The following is a 24029-nucleotide window of genomic DNA, read 5'->3' as shown; positions in this document are numbered from 1 at the left end:
TATAATAACAGGGATGAAATTTTTCAGCCAGAAAAAGTAATTTACCAAACCGAAAATACAGTAAGACCTCACTATAATGGACTAATTGGGTTCCAATCCCTTCTGAAAAATGCGAAATTCCGATAAAAGTGGCATCCGGACTTTTTCCGATATATCAGACATTAGTCCGGATTGCATGAACGGTTTTTAAACAGTTTTGACTACTATGGCAGTACTGTACTGTGTTATAACTTCACTACATTAATCAAATAGTATAATTCAGTACCCTCGCGTCCAACATGCGTTTGTCCAGCACGATTCACGTCCAGCACGGAGAGCAAAAAATTAGTACGATTGAATACAGTTTAATTACTATAATATGGGTGCATTAGCATAACACGCACGGAGCTCCGAGAAGTGAGCGAAATCCTCAGAGTTCGCCTCTAGCACGATCACCCCTGGTCCAAGACGGTCATACTGGACGTTCCTGTGATGCTGACAGCCAATCAAAACTTCTGATCAAGTTCCCTCCCCCACCCGCTATCGTGACGTGATCGTGATGTCGCCCAATCAAAAATGTTTCTGCTCTCACTTGATGTTTTGTTTAAATTTCTCCCGCCGCAGTGCCACTCAGTCGCATAATTCGCATTGGACAGTGCTTTTTTTCACTGCATTTTCTGCCCTTGCTACTGCATTTTATCCTGCTCACTATGCCTAGGAAGCCTTCTGAGAACCCCAAGAAGCGGCGGCATATCCCTCAGGCCACCAAGCTAGAAATCATCAAGAGGAAGAAGAAAAGGGAGAGGAAAGTGGACATCGCCAAGGCCTACAACGTGAATGAAGCCAGCGTGAGGACCATAATAAAAAACCAAGACAAGATCCTGGCATCAGTGAAGGCTTACGGTGTGCTAGGACAGGCAGAAGCAGGACCTTCCATGGATGTGGATGAGAACAGTGATTCTGAGTGTGATTTCACAGGATTTATGAGGGATGTTGAGGAGGAGCAGCAGCCATCCTTCGGGGACCCAGTAGGACTACCTACAGCCTCGGATACCACCTTCAATTCCACCAAGCCCACCAACACTATCCTAAAAGATTGGTTATCATTCATAGTACAGCACCATTTATTATAATTACAGTAGTACTAATATATGTAAAGGTATATGGTAGGTATTTAGGGTGACTTTTCGTAGGGTTGCTGACATAATTCATTTTTCCCCATAAGCTCTGTTGTTTGTCCAACATGTTTTTGGTCCAATACGGGACCTATGCATGACAATATTACCATATTGGACGCCGGGGTACCGTACACAGTATATAATAATACTGTACTGTACACTGATAAACATGTCTTTTATTTACCTTTTTGTGATGAACGTAGCTGAAGTGGTCAGGCAGTCTGGACTGCTTCTGGCTTTATCGGACTTTTTCCGTTATACAGTATAGGAATTTAGTCCGGTAGCTCCTCGAGTCTGATAAAAGCGAATTCCCGTCTATTGAAGTCCATTATATCGAGGTTTTACTGTAGTCAGAAAAATACAGAACCAAGCTGGAGGATTAAGAATTGAATTGGTAAGGTCTTTCTGCTGCTTCAAGTGTACACTTACCCATAAATAAATCAGTCTAACAGTACTTGTGCTTTGTTTCTTCTGGATTAATCGTGATTTCGGACTATTCGGGCACCCCTTCTCACACTAAATAGCCTGGATAATTGAGCTGTATCTGTAATTTTGTGTGTGTGTGTTTGTGTGTGTAGACATCTGTACATATTCTCTGTGCACTGTCAGCATGTCTGATTGAGGTTTTCGTAAGACCTACTTTCCCTTTATGTGTTCAGTCTCCTGGAAGGAATTTGTGTACCGTATTTCCCAGTGTATAACGCGCTTTGGTGCTTAACATGCACCTTATTTTTCAAGAGAAAATTTGGAAAACACCTAGGTCTAGGCCTAGCCTAACAAGAACAGGAGGTTGCGGGACTTTCACCTACCACACCATGATGTTTCATTACATACTTGCTGTGCTGCTCTTAAGTTATTTCTTTTCAAACAGTAGCACTCTACTACTTTCTGATGTACTGGTACCTGTATCATTTCGTGTTATATCTTTAGAGAAATTGAAATCCCTGAGGAAAAAATGTCAAACCACTTGGAACAACTGCCATGTGGCATTTGTTTTGGTCTGACACGCCAGCTACCAAACTGCAGTGTTACCAAGGCTTCCGAAAATTCCATTGTAACTCTGATGTCATATTCCTCCATTCTCTTTGCTCAAAAACATGGGAAATTGCTGCTACTTTACGGATATTCATGTAACTTCTCTATTTACGATATTTAGTTTAGAAGACAAATCTGTTTAGGAGGCGAACTTTCTAACTGATATGGGTGTAGCGGAGTAGCGGAATTGTTTAATGAGTTTCAAATTTGAGCGCAGCGCTTTTGAAGTTTACTGTTTGGCAACACTGTCCATATAGTTGGTGGTAAACAGTACTATACTTTCAGAGTGTCGTCGGTCATGTGAAAAGCAAAAGTATTGGTGCTGTTACAGTACCTTGATAAAGATTGAATAATTGTTCACTGTATTGTAACTTAATAGTACAGGCCAAGTGTAAACACAGTCATGAGACTATGAAGGATAAAAATTAATACAGAGATAAGCCTTCATCAGTTTCAGGAAGCCATAGCAACTTCTGGGTTTGACTGTGGCTCATTCCTTCCCCATGAAAATAGATAGCTTCATTGTATAACATGCAGGACATACTTTGAGAGCTTTTTTTTTTTTTTTTTTTTTTTTTTTTATGCGCAATATACACTGGGAAATACGGTAATTCATTTAATTTTCCTAATGGCTACATGTCATTTCTTACAAAATCTTCAGCTGTATTTGCATTAAAAAAAAAAAAAAAAAAAAAAAAAAAAGCGCCTCGGACCCGGACAGACCATACTTTGATGACTAAGGAACGGACAAAGGACATTCTTAGAGTGGGAATGTGGAATGTGAGAGGAGTGAATGATGAAGTGAAAGAGAGAGAGATTGTTCAGGTGCTTGAGGATGCAAAAGTGGATATATGTGGATTGACTGAAACTAAATGGAAGGTGAAAGGGTGAGAGAATGGGAGTATGATTTAGGTATATGTGTGGGAGTCAATGAGAATGAGAGGGCAAGAGAGGGAGTATGTCTGATGATAAGCAAGAAGTGGAAGGAGAATATAAGAGAGTATGGAACAGTGGGTGCAAGGATTGTATGGGTGAGGATGAAAGTAGGTATACAAGTGTGGGCGATTGTATGTGTGTATGCCCCGATAGAGGATCGAGTGGCAAGAGTGAAAGATGAGTTTTGGGCGAGAGTAGAAGCGTGTATGGACAAGTTTGAGAGGAGTGAAAGAGTGTTGTTGATTGGAGACATGAATGGCAAAGTTGCAAATGTACGAGTGGATGGAGTGGTTGGTCAGTGGGGTGTGCCAGCTAATGTAGATGGGAATGGAAGTGCTTTGGTAGACATCTGTGCTTGTAAGGGGTTGGCAATAGCCAACACCTACTTTCGACATAAGATGATCCACCGGTATACATGGAGAGAAATGAGGAGGATGGATGGTGAACTTGTTGAACGAAAGGCAATAATAGACTACGTGTGTGTGGATGAGCGAATGAGAAGACAAGTGTTGGATGCAAGAGTGTGGAGAGGGTGGGGGAATGGAGTCTCGGACCATCACTTAGTGATGGCCAAAGTAGAGCTGCAAAGAAAGTGGTTGAGGAGACGAAGGGGAAGACAGGAGGAAGCAGCTCCTGTGAGAAGAGTGGAGAAATTGCAAGATAGTGAGAAAATGATAGAGTATAAGAGCATAGTAGAAGAAAGATTGGGAAGGTATGAGCTAGAGCAGATGGAAGGGGTGGAAGACGTATGTAAGATATTCACGGAAGAGGTAGGCGCAGCGTGTGAGGCGGTTTGTGGAGTGAGGAGGAGATGCAAGGGTGTGCAAGGGACAGCATGGTGGAATGATGAGGTGAAACGAGCTGTGGAACAAAAGAAGAAGGCATATAGTGAATGGTTAGCGAGTAGAGGTAGGGGAGAAGATGAGAGAGAGAAGAGAGAGGTATATGTGAGCGGGAGAAGGGAGGTTAAGAGACTGGTGAAGGAGAGTAAGAAGAAAGTGGATGAAGAGTTTGGGAGGAATCTGAGTGTGAAATGGAGGGAGAGTAAGAAATTGTTTTGGAAGGAGGTCAAGAAAGTAAGGCAGTGTGAAAGGGGAAATAGTAGGGGAGTGAAAGATAGGAATAATAGATTGTTGGTGGAGAAGAGAGAAAAATTGAGGAGATGGAAGGAGCACTTTGAGGATTTGTTGAATGTAGAGAGTGAGAGCAGTGCGAGTATAAGTGGTTGGGGAATGGCTGGGAGAAGAAGAGATGAGATGTGGGAGGAAGAGATCAGTAGGGCGGAACTAGTGGAAGCAATGAAGAAGATTAAGTTGGGAAAGGCCCCAGGAGTTGATGGAGTGTGTGGTGAAATGCTTAGGTATGGGGGTGAGATTGTTGTGGAATGGATATGGAAGTTGTGTAGATTGGCTTGGGAAGAGGGAAGGGTTCCAGAGGACTGGAAATCAGGTATAATTGTTCCTTTATACAAAGGAAAAGGAGAGAGAGAAGTATGTGGTAACCATAAGGGTATTTGCCTTCTTAGTGTGACTGGTAAAATATATGGTAGAATACTCATTGATTGGGTTAGGCATATGACAGAGAAGCTAGTTGGAGAAGAACAAGGGGGATTTAGGAAGGGAAAAGGGTGTGTAGATCAGATATTTGTTCTAAGATGTTTAGTGGAGAAGTCTTTAGAGAAGGGAAGGAAAGTGTATGCTGCCTTCATGGACTTGGAGAAAGCTTATGACAGAATAGATAGGCAAGGTATGTGGAAGGTATTAAGAATATATGGAGTGGAGGGGAAATTGTTGAGTGCTGTGAAGAGTATGTACGAGGGAGCTAGGGCTACGGTGCGAGTGGATGGTGAGCTGAGTGAGTTCTTTGATCTCAGTGTGGGACTGAAACAGGGTTGTGTGATGTCTCCATGGCTGTTTAATATATATATGGATGGGGTTGTAAAGTAGGTGCAGGGTAGGGCAGTGGATGTGGGGGTGGCTCTAATGAATGAGGGTGAGATTTGGAAGGTTCCGGTGTTGCTGTTTGCTGATGATACAGTACTGTTGAGTGAAGATGAATGGGAGTTGCAAGGTTTGGTGAATGAATTTGGGACAGTGTGTAGGAGGAGGAATCTGAAAGTTAATGTAAACAAAAGTAAAGTTATGGTGTTTGAGAGGAATGAAGTCACAGGGTGTGCAGTGAGGTTGGATGGTGAGGATATGGAGAATGTGAGTGCATTCATGTACTTGGGTAGTGTGATGAGTAAGGATGGAACTTTGGGGGATGAAGTGTGTGAAAGGGTACAGTAGGGAAGGAAGGTTGTTGATACACTGAAAGCAGTGATGAGAAATAGGGAGGTGAATATGGAAGTTAAGAAGTCACTGCATGGTAGTATTGTGATCCCTACCCTGACGTATGGAAGCGAGGCATGGACCTTACAAGAGGGGAACAAGTCAAGAGTGAGAGCAGTGGAAATGAGTTACTTGAGAGGAGCATGTGGAGTGACGTGGAGGGACAGGTTGATGAATGAAGAAGTGAAGGAACGCTGTGGGGTGGATGTGGATGTGGTTGAGAAGGTTAGGAGAAATACACTGAGGTGGTTTGGACATGTGAAGAGAATGGAGAATGAAAGACTGACTAAGAGGGTGTATGTAGGTGAGGTGGAGAGAGGGAGAGGGAGAGGTAGACCGAGGATGAGGTGGAGGGATGGAGTTGAAAGGTATATGAGGGAGGGGGGGGAGATTTGGGGGGAGGGTAGTCAAATGGTGGGTGACAGAGCGACTTGGAGGCGTTTTGTCTGTGGCCACCCTTTGCAGGATTAGGGCGTTGGTCTATAGATAGATAGATAGATAGATTAATTTAGGAACTAAATTATGTTCGAAGCCTCATTCTTTGAGCAGCTGATCATCAGCTTATGAGGGATGGGTACCGTACTGTAGATGCCAACGATTGTGTTATTTAGAGTTATTACATCTGCTATAAAAATATCCGTTGAATCCACCGAATATTTTGCAGTCAGTAATTCAGTGTTAGGCCACACACTTAAACTATGGAGTGAAGGCATACTCGTGATACCATGGGTAAAATATGTGGCATAAGCATACATACTCTTGTGTGTCATCCAGTCACCATCTGTGTTACAAGCCCATCAAAGGAGTGGTGGGATCTTTGTTTATAAAAGAATATTATGGCCTAGCAGGGGTTGCCATAAGTCGCAGCATTTCACAACCTAGGAAAAAAAATAAAATAAAGAGTATCCCTTTCATTGTGGCCAGCTGTACTTACAGGTCATATGACAATTGGGGGGAGAGGGGGGGTAGTACTTGTCAGGGAGTAGCGGTTAGTAAGACCGCATCCAAATCAATTGCATGCTGACAAGCAAGAGTTTTGCATCATGGTAACCTGTATAAGTTTTCATCTGCATCTTCCAGTGTCCAGTTTGGCCACTTGTACAGATTATAGTGATGCACTGGTTGTAGGTGGTGGCACCAGCATCATCTCACTTGTTATGGTGCTGCCTACTCTGTCCTTCATGTTATTCTTTTTCTGTGTGCCTCCTTTATTCCTATTTCTCCCTTTCTTCCTGTCACTATTTCTTTTCTTTCCACTTTAGGTGGCTCTACACCAAATGATTTCCTGTAAATCAGGAAGCCTTTTACAAACCTGGGTGGTAACCATATAGCTGAATATCTGGGTGACTTGGGGACTACTATGGTGCCCCTGTTAACTGGGTGGAGATGCAAATGAGGCATCCACCTAGGAACCAAACCTCCACACTAATCCCTGTGCCGCCACGTGGGAAAATCGGTTCACTGCATGGGACAACACTCCAGGAGCTATTACTTGCCTGCAGTAGATGGGCCTCTGACAGGCTTGGGTATGAAAACAACAATATCTCTCATCTGCACTATAGTAGTGGTGCTCGGCTCTGAGGTTGTCATTATCATACACTGGCAAACTTCCATTCAAAAGTGCATCTGATTTTGTATCATTATACAAAAATCATATTATTATGCATGAATACATTATACACGAAATCAGACTCACCTTTGAATGGTAGATTGCCAGGGAATGATAATGACAACCTCAGAGTCTCACGCTAGTGTCTGGTGAGGATGCTGCCTAAGGTTGAGTAGCTGTATGAGGATACTGTTTTACCTTCATCCTTGGCATCAAGAATGAAACTGCAGCTATGATGGGTGGCAGTGTGATGAGAATACTTCTGGTATGAGATGAAAGTTATTTTTTTTTAGGTTGTAGCCTGAAAATCTGAAGTGCCATTGCTAAGGGCACATCATGAACTGTTGCTTGCACTTTCCTAGAATGCAACTGGAGATAAGGCATGCACATGTTACCTTCAGACCTTGGAAAGCTTCCCAGTGGTGAAGAAAATTGACATAGCCAAAGTGAAATAGAAAATCTCTTCTTCACCCCCCCAAGTTCAGGGAATAAAAGAATAATGTCATTGTCACTAGATGAATTCTGGGGTTTGTGGCTGTACAATAGGTACACTCAAACCTTGAGTTAAGGGACTAAGTGGGGAATCAACTTGTCCCTTACTTGAAAATGCCCATTGTTTTACCACATATAAAGACAGTCTTTTTATGAAATTCGATGATTGTTTAATTTTTCTTACCTATTTATATGATTATGAATATTATTTTAGAGGTACTGTATGAAGAAACATATTAATGTGTATAATCTAGACATTACGTATCATTTTTGAATGGTCTTGTCTGTTTGTCAGGTAGAATATGGAGTCCCTTAAATCCGAAATCCCTTAAATGGAGGTCCCTTAAATCGAGGTTTGAGTGTATATCCTATAGGTCAGTTAAAGATCTCACTTGTAAACTAAATGTTATCTGTAAAGCTCAGAGTAAGTCGATTCATTTTTTGCTTTATATTTCAACAGGTTCGAGGAGTTCTCAACAAACTCACCCCTGAGAAGTTCCATAAGCTAAGCAATGACATCTTAAATGTAGGCCTTGATTCAACCACACTTCTAAAAGGGGTCATTTTGTTGGTAAGTGTCATTTTGACTATGAGAATTATCTTGCAAGCAGTTGCAGTTACTTGGTATGGTAGGTTAACAGGTCATTTGAAGTAAAGAATGGTTACATCTGCATAACTTGCATCCAGTGCCCCTGTGCCAGACTTCGAAATTTGAGTTTTCAGTTTTTCTGTTACAAGACAGTTTAGCAAGTGATTCCTAGCTTATAATAAGTAAACGTGAGGAATATATATACCCATATTACTTCGTCTTGAGAATGAGAGTGAAATACACATTCTTGCAGTTTACTTATGAAGTACAGTTATCATCTAGCTTCAGACCTTGTGGAATCTGCAGTTACTGATAAATTTGTGCTGTTTCAACAGATCTTCGAGAAGGCCCTTGATGAACCGAAGTATTGTTCTATGTATGCACAGCTGTGCAAACGGCTGTCAGAAGAGGCTCCAAACTTTGATCCACCAGACGGACCTTGTACATTTAACCGATTGTTGTTGAACAAGTGTCAGGTATGTGCAACTGCAGATTTTTAAGTTTAGGTATCTGCATATGGTAAATATATGAGGCCCCTAATAACATAGTGTACCGAACGCCACATCTTGAAAACGGAGAAAAACGCAATTAAAGTTGCGTAACTTTCAAAATGCCTTAACTTTGGAACTAGTGATTTTTTTTTTTTTTTTTTTTTTTTTTTTTTTTTTTTGTACAATATATTTTAGCTTGAAGTTCGTACTTTCATGTCATGCTAATCTTGGTAGAAGAGAAATTAGTGGCATTCTGAAAGGTACAACAATAACTGCATTTTTCTCCAGTGGTATTGAGAGAGAAAACGTACTCTCAGTAAGCATTTTTAACAATCAAACTAACAAAAGATATCAATGGGAAATGTTTACAAAAGCAAAAGCAAAAGCCCAGTGTTCTTGAGCATTATAACTAATGTTTTGTGCTCACATCTCTGGCATCCTCGCTCTTTTTCTGTTATGAGAAGGACCAGCAGCTTTTTGCACACTACTAGAATCACTCATGTTCTCGATACAGTGAGAAAAAACACTAAAACAGCTCTGAAAATAGCCAGTTAATCCAGGCAGTGGTCAAGGCCAGCTGGTTAACAAAAAACTGCATCACCTCACGACAGATTCCCAGATCACAGTTGCCAATGTCTTGCTGAGCTCTCTGCCTTTCCCATTTTCTGTACATTATGGCTAACTTACGCTTAAAGTCATGCAATTTTATGCTAAAATATTGCATTATGTTAGAATAATGGTACAATAATTAATAATGATATAAAAAAAATGCATGACTGTGAGCATTAAGAAATGCTAGTATCTGGTAACACTAGACAGCACATTGCTGGGAGGCACTTGGTACATTCTGTGACCAGCATGAAGGCTTGTCGACGCACTGAGGTGAAGTGGGCAATGAGACCATGTTACAGAAGGGGAATTTGGACCCTAATGATAGTTGCTTTTTGTACCTCGTGGTTGCTTTTCAGATCAAAGAGGGTTTGGGCTACATAGTGTTATACTTAACTCGGTTTCGCTTGCAGTGGCGCTCGGTACACTTATGTTATTAGGGGCCTCATATATTGTATAGGGTTTAGCCAAGGTTGGTATTGATGATAGCCTTCATAATTGTGGATGATACTTCCCAGGATGAGTTTGAACGACGTCGGCGTGCCTCAGAGGTGTGGGACGGATCTGATGGCACCGTGCTCACGCCAGAAGAGGAAGAAGAACGAGCAGCAGCCAAACGCAAGATGGTCGGCAACCTCCGATTCATTGGTGAACTGGGCAAGTTGGAGATTATTCATGAGTCCATTCTTCACCGATGCATCCAGCAGGTATATGCATGTGGCTTCTTTCTTCGTATTAAAATAACATTATTTTACCCCTGCTGTCTCATAAAGATCCTTCTCAGTCCTTGTAATACATATATTGTAGTACTTTTCAGTAGTCTCTTCATTACAAGAGGTCTCCCTGAAGAAGAAAATTGTCTAGTGGTAGCAGTGTGTGTGTGTGTGTGTGTGTGTGAGACCAGCCTTGTTTTAATGCAACTCAGGGTTGTCAAAAATACCACTTTATTTGAAAAAGCCCAACCCACTTTTTTTTTTTTTTTTTTTTTTTTTTTTTAATGTGTGCCATAATCCATTTTCATTCATTCATCATCCAATCCTACATTGCCCCATGAGGAGCGTAGGAGCCTGGGGTTAGGGAATTTGGTCCTGACATTTAAGATGAGAGTGACCAGCCTCACTCATCCTTGAGTGATATTACGTGAGTAATAAACCCCAACCATCCCTTGGATATAAACCTTCACTGGCTTAATCCGATAGGAGCGCCTTAATTACTCAATAAACCACCAGGTGCCAAAATTTGTTTATATGGTTACCACTCAGCATAGTAAATGGTTTCCTGGTGTACAGGAAACCATTTGACTTGTCACCCACAGGCAGAAGGAAGAGGAAAGAATGAAGGAAAGAAAGACAGAAGAGGGAGTGTAAAGTCACCCGTAGGCAGAAGAACGAGGAAAGAATGGAGGAAAGAAAGACAAGAGGATGGAAGGAAAGAGGGTGGAGGAGAGGAAAGGGCAGACACCCAAGAGCAGCACTATGTCGAGTGAGTGGATGGTGAGCACCCCCACCTACCACAACCAAATAAAATAATGTTTATACCTAATAAATGACAGCCCATTTAAATTATAATTTTACACTGAGTAGAATGAAGGGGATGATAATGTTTTGACTTGTTTGTCTGTTACTCCTGGGCTGTAAGACATGTTTCAACGTGTGAGCACACCTTATAAGTTGACGGAGAGATCATTGCGCACTACACAGTAATAGGAGAAGGACTCGTTTCCTTTGCTGCTACAACACAGTAGTAGGAGAAGGACTCATTTCTTTTGCTGCAACAACCTTCTTTGGTAATTTTACACTTACAATTTCCCATTCTTCTTAGAAGTGAAAAATCACTTCCATAAGTGAATGTACATGTCATCCTAACAGTAAGAATTGCCTTGGGGTAACAAATCTAATCCTGGCAAATGGACCTATATTCAATAAGTAGTCATGTTTATAATAAATTTCTTTAGTTGATTAAACTTTGGTAACAATATGCCACAACCTAACCTGGCATGGGCCTAACCTAAGTACTGATTATATAACAAATTTACCCTAATCATTACAGAGCAAAAACCATATCTTTCAAAAACAAACTTACTGGTAATTCTAAAAGGTTACAAAATTAGTTTTTTTTTTTTTTTTTTTTTTTTTTTTTTTTTTTTACAACGGAGGAAGGAAAAACAAATGGGTAAAAAAAAAAAATAATCCATACACCAGATTACTGGTGTCCTCTGTTCATAAAATATCTGTAACAGTTAGACTTGAACAGTTGTGGGTTGAAATTTGGAGGAAAATGACTGGGGAAGCGAGTTCAGAGAGATGCAGTTCGGGGAATGAAAGAATTCTGATAGGCAGAAGTTCTGCAATCTGGTTGAGTGACATTCCAGTCTTGAGCACTACCAGATGCCCGTGTAGCACGAGGGAAGGCATGGAGAGGTGGCACCATGGACGCAACTTCATCTGAGCATTTGCCAAAAAATACTGGATATACTGGATATAAGGTTTATGTTCACCAGATAATTGACTGAGGAAATTTTCCTTTAATTCAGACTACAGTATTAAGTAAAGTGGAGGGACTGTAAGAAAATGTTCTGGAAAGAGGTGAAAAGAGTAAGACAGGGTGGAAGTGAAGTTAGCAGGGGAGTGAAAGATAAAAATGGTAGATTACTAGAGGAGAAGGGAAAAAAAGTGAGCAGATGGAGAGAACACTTTAAGGAATTGTTGAACATAGAGGATGGAAGTAATGCGAGTATAAGTGGCTGGGGAATGGCTGGGAGAAGGAGGGAGGTGAGAAGACAGGAAGAAATCAGTAGGATAGAAGTTGTGGAAGCAATGAAGAAAGTTAAATCAAGGAAAGCCCCAGGAATTGATGGAGTGTGTGGTGAAATGCTGAAGCATGGGGGAGAGATAGTAGTAGAATGGATGTGGAAGATGTGCAGATTGGCCTGGGAGGAAGGTAGAGTCCCGGAGGATTGGTAGTCAGGTATAATTATTCCCTTGTACAAAGGAAAAGGGGAAAAAGAAGTGTGTGGTAATCATAGGGGCATTTGTCTTAGTATAATAGGAAAAGTGTATGGTAGGATACTTATTGACAGAGTTAGAGAAAGAACAGAGAAATTAGTTGGAGAAGAACAGGGAGGGTTTAGGAAGGGAAGAGGTTGTGTAGATCAGATATTCATTCTTAGATCTTTAGTGGAAAAGTTTCTAGAGAAGGGAAAGAAGTTGTATGCGGCTTTCATGGATTTGGAGAAAGCATATGACAGGGTGGATAGACAAGGATTGTGGAAAGTGTTAAGAATATATGGAGTAGATGGGAAGTTGTTGAATGTGTGAAGAGTAAGTACGATGGTGCGAAGGCTGCAGTGCGTGTGGATGGTGAACTAAGTGAATTTTTCTCTTTGAAAGGTGGGTTGAGACAGGGATGTGTCATGTCTCCATGGTTGTTGAATCTGTACATGGATGGGGTAATAAAAGAGGTACAAGGTAGGGTAGTGGATGTTGGAGTGGCCCTGGTGAGAGAGGATAGTGTTTGGAAACTCCCTGTACTGTTGTTTGCAGATGATACTGTGTTGTTGAGTGAAGACGAAGGGGAGCTGCAAGGCTTGGTGGATGAGTTTGGGAGAGTGTGTAGGAAACGGAATCTAAAGGTGAATGTAGGGAAGAGTAAAGTGATGGTCTTTGAGAGAGGTGAAGTCAGTGAATGTACAGCGAGGTTGGATGGTGAGGAATTGGAAAATGTGAGTACATTTAAGTACTTGGGTAGTGTGATGAGTAAGGATGGAGGTTTGGAGGGTGAAGTGCTTGAAAGGGTACAGCAGGGAAGAAAGGTTGCTGGTTCTTTGAAAGCAGTGATAAGAAACAGGGAAGTGAGCATGGAAGTGAAAAAGTTACTACATGACAGTATTGTGATACCAACTCTAACGTATGGAAGTGAAGCGTGGATGTTGTTGGAAGGACACAAGTCAAGAGTGAGAGCAGTGGAAATGAGTTATTTAAGAGGAGCCTGTGGAGTCACATGGAGAGACAGGCTGACGAATGAGGATATAAAGGAGCGTTGTGGTGTTGATGTGGATGTGATAGGAAGTGTTATGAGGAACACACTGAGGTGGTTTGGTCATGTGGAGAGGATGGAGGGTGAAAGACTGACGAAGAGAGTGTATGTGAGTGAGGTGGAGGGGGGATGAGGGAGGGGGAGGCCGAGGATGAGATGGAGGGATGGGGTGGAGAGGTATATGAGAGAGGGGGGTGTGAATTGGGAGCAGGGCAGTGAAATGGCGGGGGGCAGGGCGACTTGGAGGCGATTTGTTTGTGGCCACCCCAAACGGGATTGAGGCGTCTGGCAATAGATAGTATTAAGATTTGTTCAAATTGAGCTGGTGAAGATTTATATCCAAGGGGTGGTTGGGGTTTATTGCCCACGTAATGCCACTCAGGGATGAGTGAGACTGGTCAGTCTCATCTTAAATGTCAGGACCAACTTGCCTAGTCCTGGGCTCGTATGCATCTCATGGGGCAACATAGGATTGGATGATGGATGGTTTTCCCCAACCTTAAGCACAGCTACCCATGTTTACATTCATGTATGATGGTGTCTTTTTAACCAGTGAAACAGAATGCGATGAGCATCTATGATTTACTGTCGATATTATTTTTCTGCACATATATGCAAAGTTTAGGCTGTGCCTGTATGTGTTAGTTTCTATGGTATTGGCCCATTACACTGAGTTTGTGTGATTAAATACATTATTTTGAAAAGAAAAAAAAAAAATGGATAAAATGGTGTTTTTAGTGGGCATCACCCAGCCCTCTTAAGTTACCAGAAGAGGCTGGGTGACTCCATCGCTGATGCCTGTCCAAAATGTAACACAGCACCTGTCCAAAATGTAACACAGCACATTATGGAAGACTGCATTGCACACAATCACCTGCGCTGACAAAACAACACACACTCCTTGAGAGCTCTGTGGGAAAGCCTGGTCTCGGCCGTGGCCTTCCTTAGGGACTTGGGGCTGTTTGGCCAGACTGCCTAGGGAACAGCAACTACTACTACTACTACTTCTACTTGTTTTGGGGCTCATTCAGATGGGTTTTGAGCTTGATTTAAGGGAAAACCCAAAGCTGGTAAATGCTCCACATTGCTTTGCATATTGAGAGTACCCCAATATACGATACCCCGCATAACGATGGGATTGTACCTAACCAATTACTTTGTTAAACTTGGGTATGCCTGTATGCGAAAAGATTTTTTTTTTTTTTTTTTTTTTTTTGGTCAGAATTGGTCATTGTGGGCTCAGTAATGGTATGGATACAAAGATAATGGTATTTGTAAACATTTTGTGATGGACAGGCAAATGGTTAGTCCCAGAAACCATGGGTGAAAGGCACAGGGAAGGATGCCCGAAGCAGTGTATGCACATGTGTCAGGGCCATGACATCAGCATCTTGTAACCACCATGTCACCGCGTGGGTATTTTGAATGTAGAAGGTGGCGATCTGGGGTTCATAGCCATGATATTCCTATGTAAACCATGGATTGGCAAGTATAAAGGGCAGAAGAGTAGAGATTGGAAGTGCTATATAAAGGGAGGTTAGTGTAAACTATGACCATGTAAAGCAAGGGCCCACTGTATATTGATAGATAGACAGGTACATGTGTTAGTCTATTACCTGAAGGCAAAGCATTTTTCATTGCTTAGTAACATTGTTAAGCCCGATCCAGAATAAAATGCTCGTGTTATTGTACCAGTAAAAAGGTTAACAAGTTTATCATTTCAGCTGCTGGAGAAGCGGCGGCGGCGACCAGTGGCTGACTTGGCTGAGGATCTGGAGTGTTTGTGCCAGATAATGAGGACCTGTGGGAAGGTGCTGGACAAGCCCAAGGCTAAGGTGAAGTATAAATATTCATCTCTACATTGAAGGGAATATGGAATTTATACTGTACACTTGATTTCTCCAGACCCATGAAAGTAAAAGAGTTATTTGTTGCTTTCGTGGATCTGGAGAAAACACGACAATAGATAGACATAGAATGTGAGGATGTACAAGAATATGTGGAGTAGATGGGAAATTACTGAATGCTATTAGGAGTATTTATGAAGGTGCAAGGGCAACAGTATGTGTCTTCACACTGCTGAATCTCTTGACAGCCTTCCTATTCAGTCCCTTATTCCCGAGATTGCACTCTATGACCTTGTCTCAGGACTTTTTTGGTCTGCCTTTTGCAGCCTTACCCCCAGTATTCATACATCACACCTTCCTCATCCAGTTGTTATCCTCTGTCCTCTAGACATGCCCAAACCATCTCAATCTACCCCTCCTCATCACAACACCAATACTGTACATTCCAGTCCCATCCTTCCTCTCAACTCGTCATTCATAAACCTAGCCCCTCCAGACCTCGCATTCAAGGACACACAACACATCCATTGGTTCATTGTCATTTCTGTATGCTTGAACCAGGAATATCTTCTTCCCTTACCTCCCAGGTCTCACTACCATACACCATTACACTCCTAACATGGTGCATGCAAAGATCCCATTACACAGAGGGAGAGCCCTCTTGATGTTAGCAGAGGCAGCAGCTCCCTTCCTCTAACCACTTCTTACACTAGCTACAGAAATTACTCTGGCCCTACCTCTAGCATATAACATATCCCCAGTTAACAAAATTCCTCCACACACATGAGACTCACCTGCAAAATTAATCCTTTCACACCGATCTCTACTTGCCCTCCAACACACCACATATGCAAAATTGGCAGTATTTTACAGTTTACCTGTAATAACTACATCTCATGGGCACCCATTTATCACAAACACTGCAGAAGATGGAGGTATTTTCCACACCTTTGTTGCAAACTGCACATGGCCACAATCCCTTATAAATAGTTATCCATCCATCCATCATCCAATCCTACTTTGCCCCATGAGGAGTGTAGGAGCCTGGGGCTAGGCAGTTGGTCCCGACAGTTAAGATGAGAGTGACAAGCCTCACTCATCCCCGAGTGGCATTACATGCGCAATCAACCCCAACCACTCCTGGATATAAACCTTCACTGGTCAGTCTGATTGGAGAGCAATAATTACCCATTAACCCATCAGGCGCCAAAATTTGGTTATATGGTTACCACCCAGCGTAGTAAATGGTTTCATGGTGTACAGGAAACCATTTGGCTTGTCACTCAGTGTAGAGTCACCCACAGGCAGAAGGAAGAGGAAAGAATGAAGGAAAGAAAGACAGAAGAGGGAGTGTAAAGTCAACTGTAGGCAGAAGGACAAGGAAAGAATGAAGGAGAGAAAGACAGAAGAGAATGGAAGGAAAGAAGGATGGAGGAGAGGAATCATGATTAAATGTATTTACCAGTTATAATATGATAGCTCCTCTTGGGGCAACATAGGATTGGATGATGATGATGATATGTATATGTGATATACACACACACTAATCCATTGGTTATTGCACATAATTGGTACTGAACATGGTGCATGGTAACAGAATTGCAGTAATCCCTCAATTTCCCGACGTAATTGAGCCAAAGGCATGTTCTCCATCTGGGTAATGGACTTCTTCCCTGGCCCCCATTCATACACAGCCTAACATTGAAAGCCTGTGTAAAAGGCCATTACAGTACATCTTACAAAACTTGTTCATCATCATCATCAACATCATCATCATCATCATCATCTAATGATGTGTTTCCTCATGAGGAACATAGTAGTCTGGGGCTAGTCAAGTTGGTCCTGGCATTTAAGATATGAGTGACCAGCTTGCTCATCCCTGAGTGGCATCACATGAGCAGTAAACCCCAACTGCCTCTTGGAAATAAACCTACATGGGCTTAATCCAGCTGGAGTGCCATAATTACCCACTAAGCCACCAGGTGCCATAGTTTGGTTATATGGTTACCACCCAGTTTAGTAAATGGTTTCCTGGTGTACAGGGAACCATATGGCTTGTCACTCAGTGTAGAGTCACCCACAGGCAGAAGGAAGAGGAAAGAAAAAACAGAAGAGCAAGGAAGAGAGGAGAGGAAAAGACAGACACTTGACAGCAGCACTACAGTACATCGAGTGAGTGGATGGTGAGCGCCCCACCTGCACTACTCATTCTGATCAATCGGACCTTTAAGCCACAGCCAAGCAATTACAGTACCATGGCAAAGCAGACCCATCAACTACAGACAAACAGTCACTCCTGCAGGGCCATGCCTAGGAGTGGTTTGGGGGGGGGGGGAATGAGAAAACCAGCTACACAACAAAAATGCAGTGGGCACACAAAACATAAGGGTAAAATAAAGTAAAATCATGGAACATTACAGTAAGCTAGAATAAAATGAGGATGAACACACACAATTCCTTGCTGGGCATCGTGCTGAATACCCCACTAGCTACTTGACTTTGACTGTTGTACTGTGGCTAGTGAGTCTGTTGCACTGCCAGTACATCCCATGTGGTTTAGTGGTATACCCTGAAGAGCTTACAGTCAGAGTCAAGGAGGATCTCCGGCAGTCGGCCCAGGGGAGCAGCTGTGGGACGTGGTGATGGACTGCTTACTTCAGGTGACTCTGAAGATAGCCACAATCTTACATCCAGGGTAGACACAACAGCTGAGTACGTGCTAGGTTGAGGTTCCGTCATTGAAGGCACGGTTTCACACTTTGATGGTGGCAGAGAAGAGGTTGACTAGGTGCCAGTGTGGGTCAGAGGCCTGAAAAGGAGTCGATCTTGGACTGGTGAGTGGTGATAGGAGCGACGATTCAAGTATTGGATGACACTTTGCCACACAAAATGCAGATCCTCCACAAGGCAAAGAGGCACCAACTCTGTCACAATCCTGGTGCTTGACATACTGAAGTGCCTGCTTGAGGCTTGCCCAGAATGCACTCAGACAGAGGATGACTGGAGCCCTGCTGTTCTTTGGGTTGTCCCCATCATCCTCGTCACTCTCTTCTGGCTGGGCAGGAGCAACCAAAGTTGCGATCTTGATGTTAGACATAACCTGAAAGCCTGGATCACCCTCATCATCATCTAACCACCCCCAGATGTCATCAACATCCACAGCCCTGCCTGTGTTACGAAGGCAAGTGTGGAAGTCGTTCATGTCAAATCCCAGAAAGTTGTGTCTGCTCTCATGGCCCTGAAAGAGATGAGACCAGCCATTTTTTGAGGGTTCTCACGAAGACTCCTTCCATTCACTAGCCCAGTTGTACACTGCAAACTTGAGGTTGTAGTGCCACAGATTTTCCAGTGTCCTCTGCCCCTGCGTGTCCGGCCCCTGACTGCTCGTTCTCGTCCTCGAGAACAACCATCACCTCGTCGAGGAACCTCCATCAGTGCACCTCTTTGGGGCCTTGATTACTCCCTGGTCCATTGGTTGAATCAGCACAGCGGCATTAGGTGGCAAAAACGTGCACCTAATGCAACAATCACCTGCAACCAATTCCTTCTCGAAGGGATGTGCAGGGGCATCGTCCAGGAGAAGAGCCTTTACGTGGTCACGAGGGATTCCAAGTTCCTCCGTTTGATAATGGATGACCTCCTTATTGAAATACCTGCAGAACCAGTCTGTGATGATCTTTGAGGTAAACCAAGCCATCACAGAATATTTGGACACAACAGGAAGGGCATCCATTAGCCCATGCAAGCAATGGGGTTGTTTTGCACGACCAACAATAACAGGTTTCAGCCGGTGCGTCCAGTCAGCATTAGCACAGAACAAAACAGATACCCTTTGCTTAGACAGCTTGTGGCCAGGCACTTTGCTTCTTTTTGTCTACCAGTGTTCATGGGCAGTGAGTAGTAGAAGAGGCCAGTTTCATCAGCATTACTGTATACACTTGGGCAAGAGCGAGGCCCTCCTTCTCAGTAAAGCCCAACAGATTTTGGCGAAATTCCTCCACTCCCTCCTCACTAGTGTCCAAAGCTTTGCTGTGGGTCTTACGATTGGTCAGGCCATTTCCAAGCCTGAACCTGAACACCCATCCTTCGGATGCCTTGAAGTCTTGGATGTTGTAAAGGTGGGTGAATTTCTCGGCAGCAGCCTTCAACTTGGTGCCTCGCATTAGCACATTGCAGCCCATTGTTGGCGGCATCAGAGAAATGTCAAACGGTTGACTTCGGCATGCCAGGGCAAACTCATAGTTTTCCATTCGGTATTGCATCAGTTCCTTTCGCTGAAGTCTGCCATGTGCTGTGTGAGTTTGTCATGGACTTTCCTTATATCCTGTAGGGTTGAGCGGGCCAGGTCGTATTCCTTCAAGATGTGGGAAATGGACCATCTCGCATCAATCATACTCAGGATCTCTCGCTCCATCTCCAGAGTCAACACTACCCTCTTCCTTTTCCCTGGTGGAGGGGCCATCATCACACCCTAGGAAGAGGCATGCAAGGAATAGCAAGGCCTGAAGCGGGGAGGGAACCACCACAAAATCTACTGCCTGCGCCACCATAACGACTGTCTGGGAGGAGCTGCTCATTATACATTCACAGCACGGGAACTGAGACAGAGTGAGGGGGTCTTTGGCAGACACTGGGTAAACTAACCAGCCAGACACACCAGTGCCACTGGGCTATTCTCACACATCCGGACGAAAATTTGCCACGCGACCATGATTTCTGATCGGATGCAAGCATTTTGTCTCAGTACTATGAAATAACATATGAATAATGGTTTCAAACAGCCAGATCACAGCATCCGGGTAATAGCTGTCCAGATAATCAAGAGATTGTTGTACGCATGAATAAATGCACAGTGCCTATGGGATTCATCCTAACGTATCAGGCACCCTAGATGCAAGTCCAAATTTTCCCTTTTTTGACAGTCAAGACACACTAAATACATACATACTGTCATGATAAGTACCAGAAACACATACAGACATGGTTAGGTTAAGAGAAAGTGTTGACAACGGCACAATAAGAGAGAATATTGACCATGTTACTGGGTGCACATACCTCATCGAACCGTCACTCAGTCACTATCCCTCCACCTAACTGTTGACTCGTTGAGGTAAGTCTGGTTTAGCAGCAAGGTCTTACCAGTTCACTTTTTATTTCTAAAGCTTCGTTTCGTTTTTGAAGGCTTCATCATGCTTGTATGCTTCGGCCATGGTCACCTAGTGGCGGCTGTCCATGCTGCTTTATCTGTGGCAGCCTCCCTGTTCAGTCCTTTAACCCTGAGGTCACAATGACCTTGTCCCAGGTCTTTTTCTGTCTACCCCTCGCAACCCCATCCCCAGTATTAATGTTTCTCACTTCTGCACCCAATTATCATCCTCCATCCTCTCCACATGCCCAAACCACCTCAGTCTACCTCTCGTCATCACAACACCAATACAGTGCTCCCTTAACCCGTTAACTGCTCTATATAGCCTGGGCTGTTCCAAGTGCGACTGCTCAGTGCAGCCCTGGCTGCGCAAGTGAATTTCGAATATAGTGCCATGGTGACCAAGGGCAACCCATGCAAGCATGTTTGAGCCTTCAAAACCGAAACAGAAACAGAAACAGAAAACGTAAACCATACATTCCAATAGGGAATCAGACACTTTGATGTTCATCCATGGCTTTACCAAGGTAAATATTGAGCTAATATTTTGTTACTATATTCTTTGGCGTGTGCTCTTTTAATTCCTAGGACAAAATTTGACCTTTGGAAAATTTCATTTTTACCCCTATGTCTGTGCACCACGGACACCTCCAAAAAACCGCCATGAGCAGTTAACGGGTTAACATCCACAAGGGTTAGGTAACAGAGACACCCACGTATGTTAAAAATCCGTGGATTTCTGCTACCCCCCTTAAAAACCCCTTGACCCCCTTAACCCTTTGGCTGCAGTGACTGTGATGACAATGTACTGACGGTGCTCGTTGTGGAAAAATAGAAAATAAATTGTGTGTTTTCTACTTGTGTTTTAACCCACTTATAGTTAATCTTGGAAGCTAAAATTTTTGTTAGACAAACATCAGTCTCTCTACTATCATTGCAACAAACTGCATGTCCGTAGGCACTCCAAGCATGGAGAATGATTTGAGAGAATACTAGGTTTTGACTCTGATGCAGAGAGGTGGAAATTTCCACCAAACCACAAGATTTTTTCCATACAAAATAGGGTTACAGCCACATCACCTTATCACAGTAGTTGCAATAATAACAACAACAAAACACTTCTAGCCAGTCTCCTATGATTTTGTTAGGATATTCCAATGTTTACGTTAGACTTTAGCAAAAAAGTAACCGTGTGAGGAAAATCATTACAAGCTTTATCAAACTTCATGAATGACTTTGATAACCACTTACTTTTATAAAGCTTATTGATATAATGTCATGAGTCATTTCGTAGCATTGCTGCACAGTTTGCAACCGCAAAAATGTTCACTAGCAAATGCGTTTAGCATCATTACTTCTCTGATTATCGCAAAAATATCGCTAAATCACTTGTATTTTATCACTAGTTCACAATATAAGATAAAATAACACTTTCAAGCACTCTCGTATGATTTCAGTGCGATTTGGGTGTGTAATGCTTTGTATTATTCACGAAAGGAGGGGGAGGGTAGGAAACCAGTTTAGACCTCTTCATTGGGTACGAGAGAAGGGGGGGGGGGCAGCAAACCAGTTTAGACCAGCTCATCAAGGGTACATGGAAGAAAATAAATACTCCCAGCCCATCCTAACTTTTCCTCTGATGAATTAATGACATTAATAAGTGAAGTGGCCAAAAGGAAGAGTGTTATATTTATTCACTGGATAATGTCATCACCAAAATAGCCATGAACTGTTCCTGGGATAATGTTACATTTGCAGTGAACAGTGTCACCAGAGTTCAACGAGATAAAATGTTTTAGTGAATCCAGCCCTGGTACTGTATCCACCTGCGGATATTTATCACCGTTTATGTCATAGCCATCCGCAGATGTTTAAAACCGTATATGTCAAAAATGCAGGTGTTAAGGGATGATTGTACACTCCAGTCCTGTCCAACCTCTCAACTCTTCCATCGTAAACCTGGCCCCCACGGGCCTTGTATTTCGGGATGCGCTGCACATCCGCCTAATCATTGTAATTTCTTTACGGTTGAGCCTGCAAATGTCCTCTTCCTTTACTGCCTAGATCTAACTACCATACAGCATTACGCTCGTAATGCATGCTACATATAAAGATCCCTTAGCATGTAGGGAGAGCCCTCTTAGTGTTAGGAGAGACAACAGCTCCCTGAACTTCCAACCACTTCTCGCCTTAGCCACAGAGCTAGCTGCAGCCCCACGTCCAGCATATAACATGTCTTTCAAATAACACAACTCTTCCACGCACGCAAGAGACTAACCAGCAAGTTCAAGCCTTTCACGCCTGACAATCTCCACCTACTCTCCCTGACACACTGCATACATAAAATCAACATATCTCGCAGTCTACCTGTGGTACCACTACATCTCATATGCACCCACTTATCACAAACACTGCACAAGGTGGAATTGCTTCCCATGCCCTTGTGGCAAATTACACATGGCCACTCTCCCTCTTCTTTGACAGTACTGCCACCAACTGTAGATATCATCACTTTTGTTTTATCGGCATTTACTTTGGAGCCCTTGTGCCCCATACCATCTCTACACTTCCTAAATCTTTCCTCCACCTCCCTTTCATTCTCTGCAGTCAACACCAAATCACCAGCATACAACATCTATGCGAGTCCATTTCTGAAGTCACGTGAGAGGACTTCGGGTACCATGATAAACAACAAGGGACTAAAAACTGACCCCTGATGCACACCAACATTCGCAGAAAACTCATCACTCAAATTTCCATTTACTCTTAACTGGGTGCGAGCTTGCACATACATGACCATAACAACCCTAACCAGCCACTCCCCGATCCCAAGCTTTCTCATTGACCACTTCACCACCTCTCTAGGGACTCTGTCAAAGGCCTTCTCTAAATCAACAAAAACAAAGTACAGTTCCCTTTTCTTTCCTGTATATTTTTCCTGAAGCTGTCAAACAATGAATATGTCATCAGTGGTGCCCCTGCCTGGCATAAACCCAAACTGCATCTCATCAATATTCACTATTTCTCTAATCATACCCTTTAGAACTCTCATTACCTTCATTATCTGATCTAAAGGCTTTATACCTCTATAATTTCTTTTTTCTAGGGCATCACCCTTTCCCTTGTACACATTTACAATTACACTCTTCAGCCAGTCATCTGGGACAACACACTCATATATAATCATATTTATCAGGTCAGTGACTAACCTCACTCCTATATCTCCTGAAGCCTTCAACATTTCAGCAGTCAACCCAGATACACCTTCTGCCTTCCCCACCTTCATCCTGCCTATTGCCTCACTCACAGTAGCAATGTCAATCAAAGGCCAAGGGCCAAACACTGGATCTGCTGGCTCCAAACCTTCCCTGTCTTAGTCAAACTCCCCACTCAACAACCAGCTGTAATGCTCTCTCCATGCATTTTTAAGATCCCCGCTGTTCACCACTACCCTTCCTTCTTCATTCTTCACACACTGCTCACCTATAATATCCCAATTATCCCTCTTCACCTGATTTTCCACCCTGAATATCATATTGTTACTTTCCACACAGCTGAGGTTATCAAGTTAGTCTCTGTGACTTAGACTTCGCCCTGTATATCTCTCTTCTAACCCTACACTTCGCAGCCAAGTATTCCTCTTTGTTACCATCCTTCTTCTATTCCTGGAAAAGCCTTCTTTTCTCCTTAACTGCAGCTTCTACACCCTCATCCCACCACCAAGTTACTTTGTCTTGGTGGGCCTTTGTCCAG

At 43.0% G+C, this 24029-nt stretch overlaps 1 protein-coding gene across 1 annotated transcript in view; it reads left to right on the top strand.

Moving 5' to 3' along the window:
- Positions 1-24029, top strand: part of NAT1 (N-acetyltransferase 1) — a 221574-nt gene that overhangs the window by 19776 nt on the left and 177769 nt on the right. Inside the window, exons 3-6 of the mRNA XM_080267270.1 lie at positions 8020-8130; positions 8484-8624; positions 9767-9955; positions 15008-15118. Of these exons, the coding sequence (XP_080123396.1) occupies positions 8523-8624; positions 9767-9955; positions 15008-15118 (402 nt within the window). The 5' untranslated portion in view covers positions 8020-8130; positions 8484-8522. The remainder of the gene's footprint in view (positions 1-8019; positions 8131-8483; positions 8625-9766; positions 9956-15007; positions 15119-24029) is intronic.

The sequence above is a fragment of the Coenobita brevimanus genome, chromosome 23, assembly GCF_032717465.1.
Source record: "Coenobita brevimanus isolate Jiangsu-jjx chromosome 23, ASM3271746v2, whole genome shotgun sequence".
NCBI classification, from domain to species: domain Eukaryota; kingdom Metazoa; phylum Arthropoda; class Malacostraca; order Decapoda; family Coenobitidae; genus Coenobita; species Coenobita brevimanus.
The sequence above is the reverse complement of the archived record's forward strand: the minus strand, read 5'-3'. Positions and strand labels throughout refer to the sequence as shown.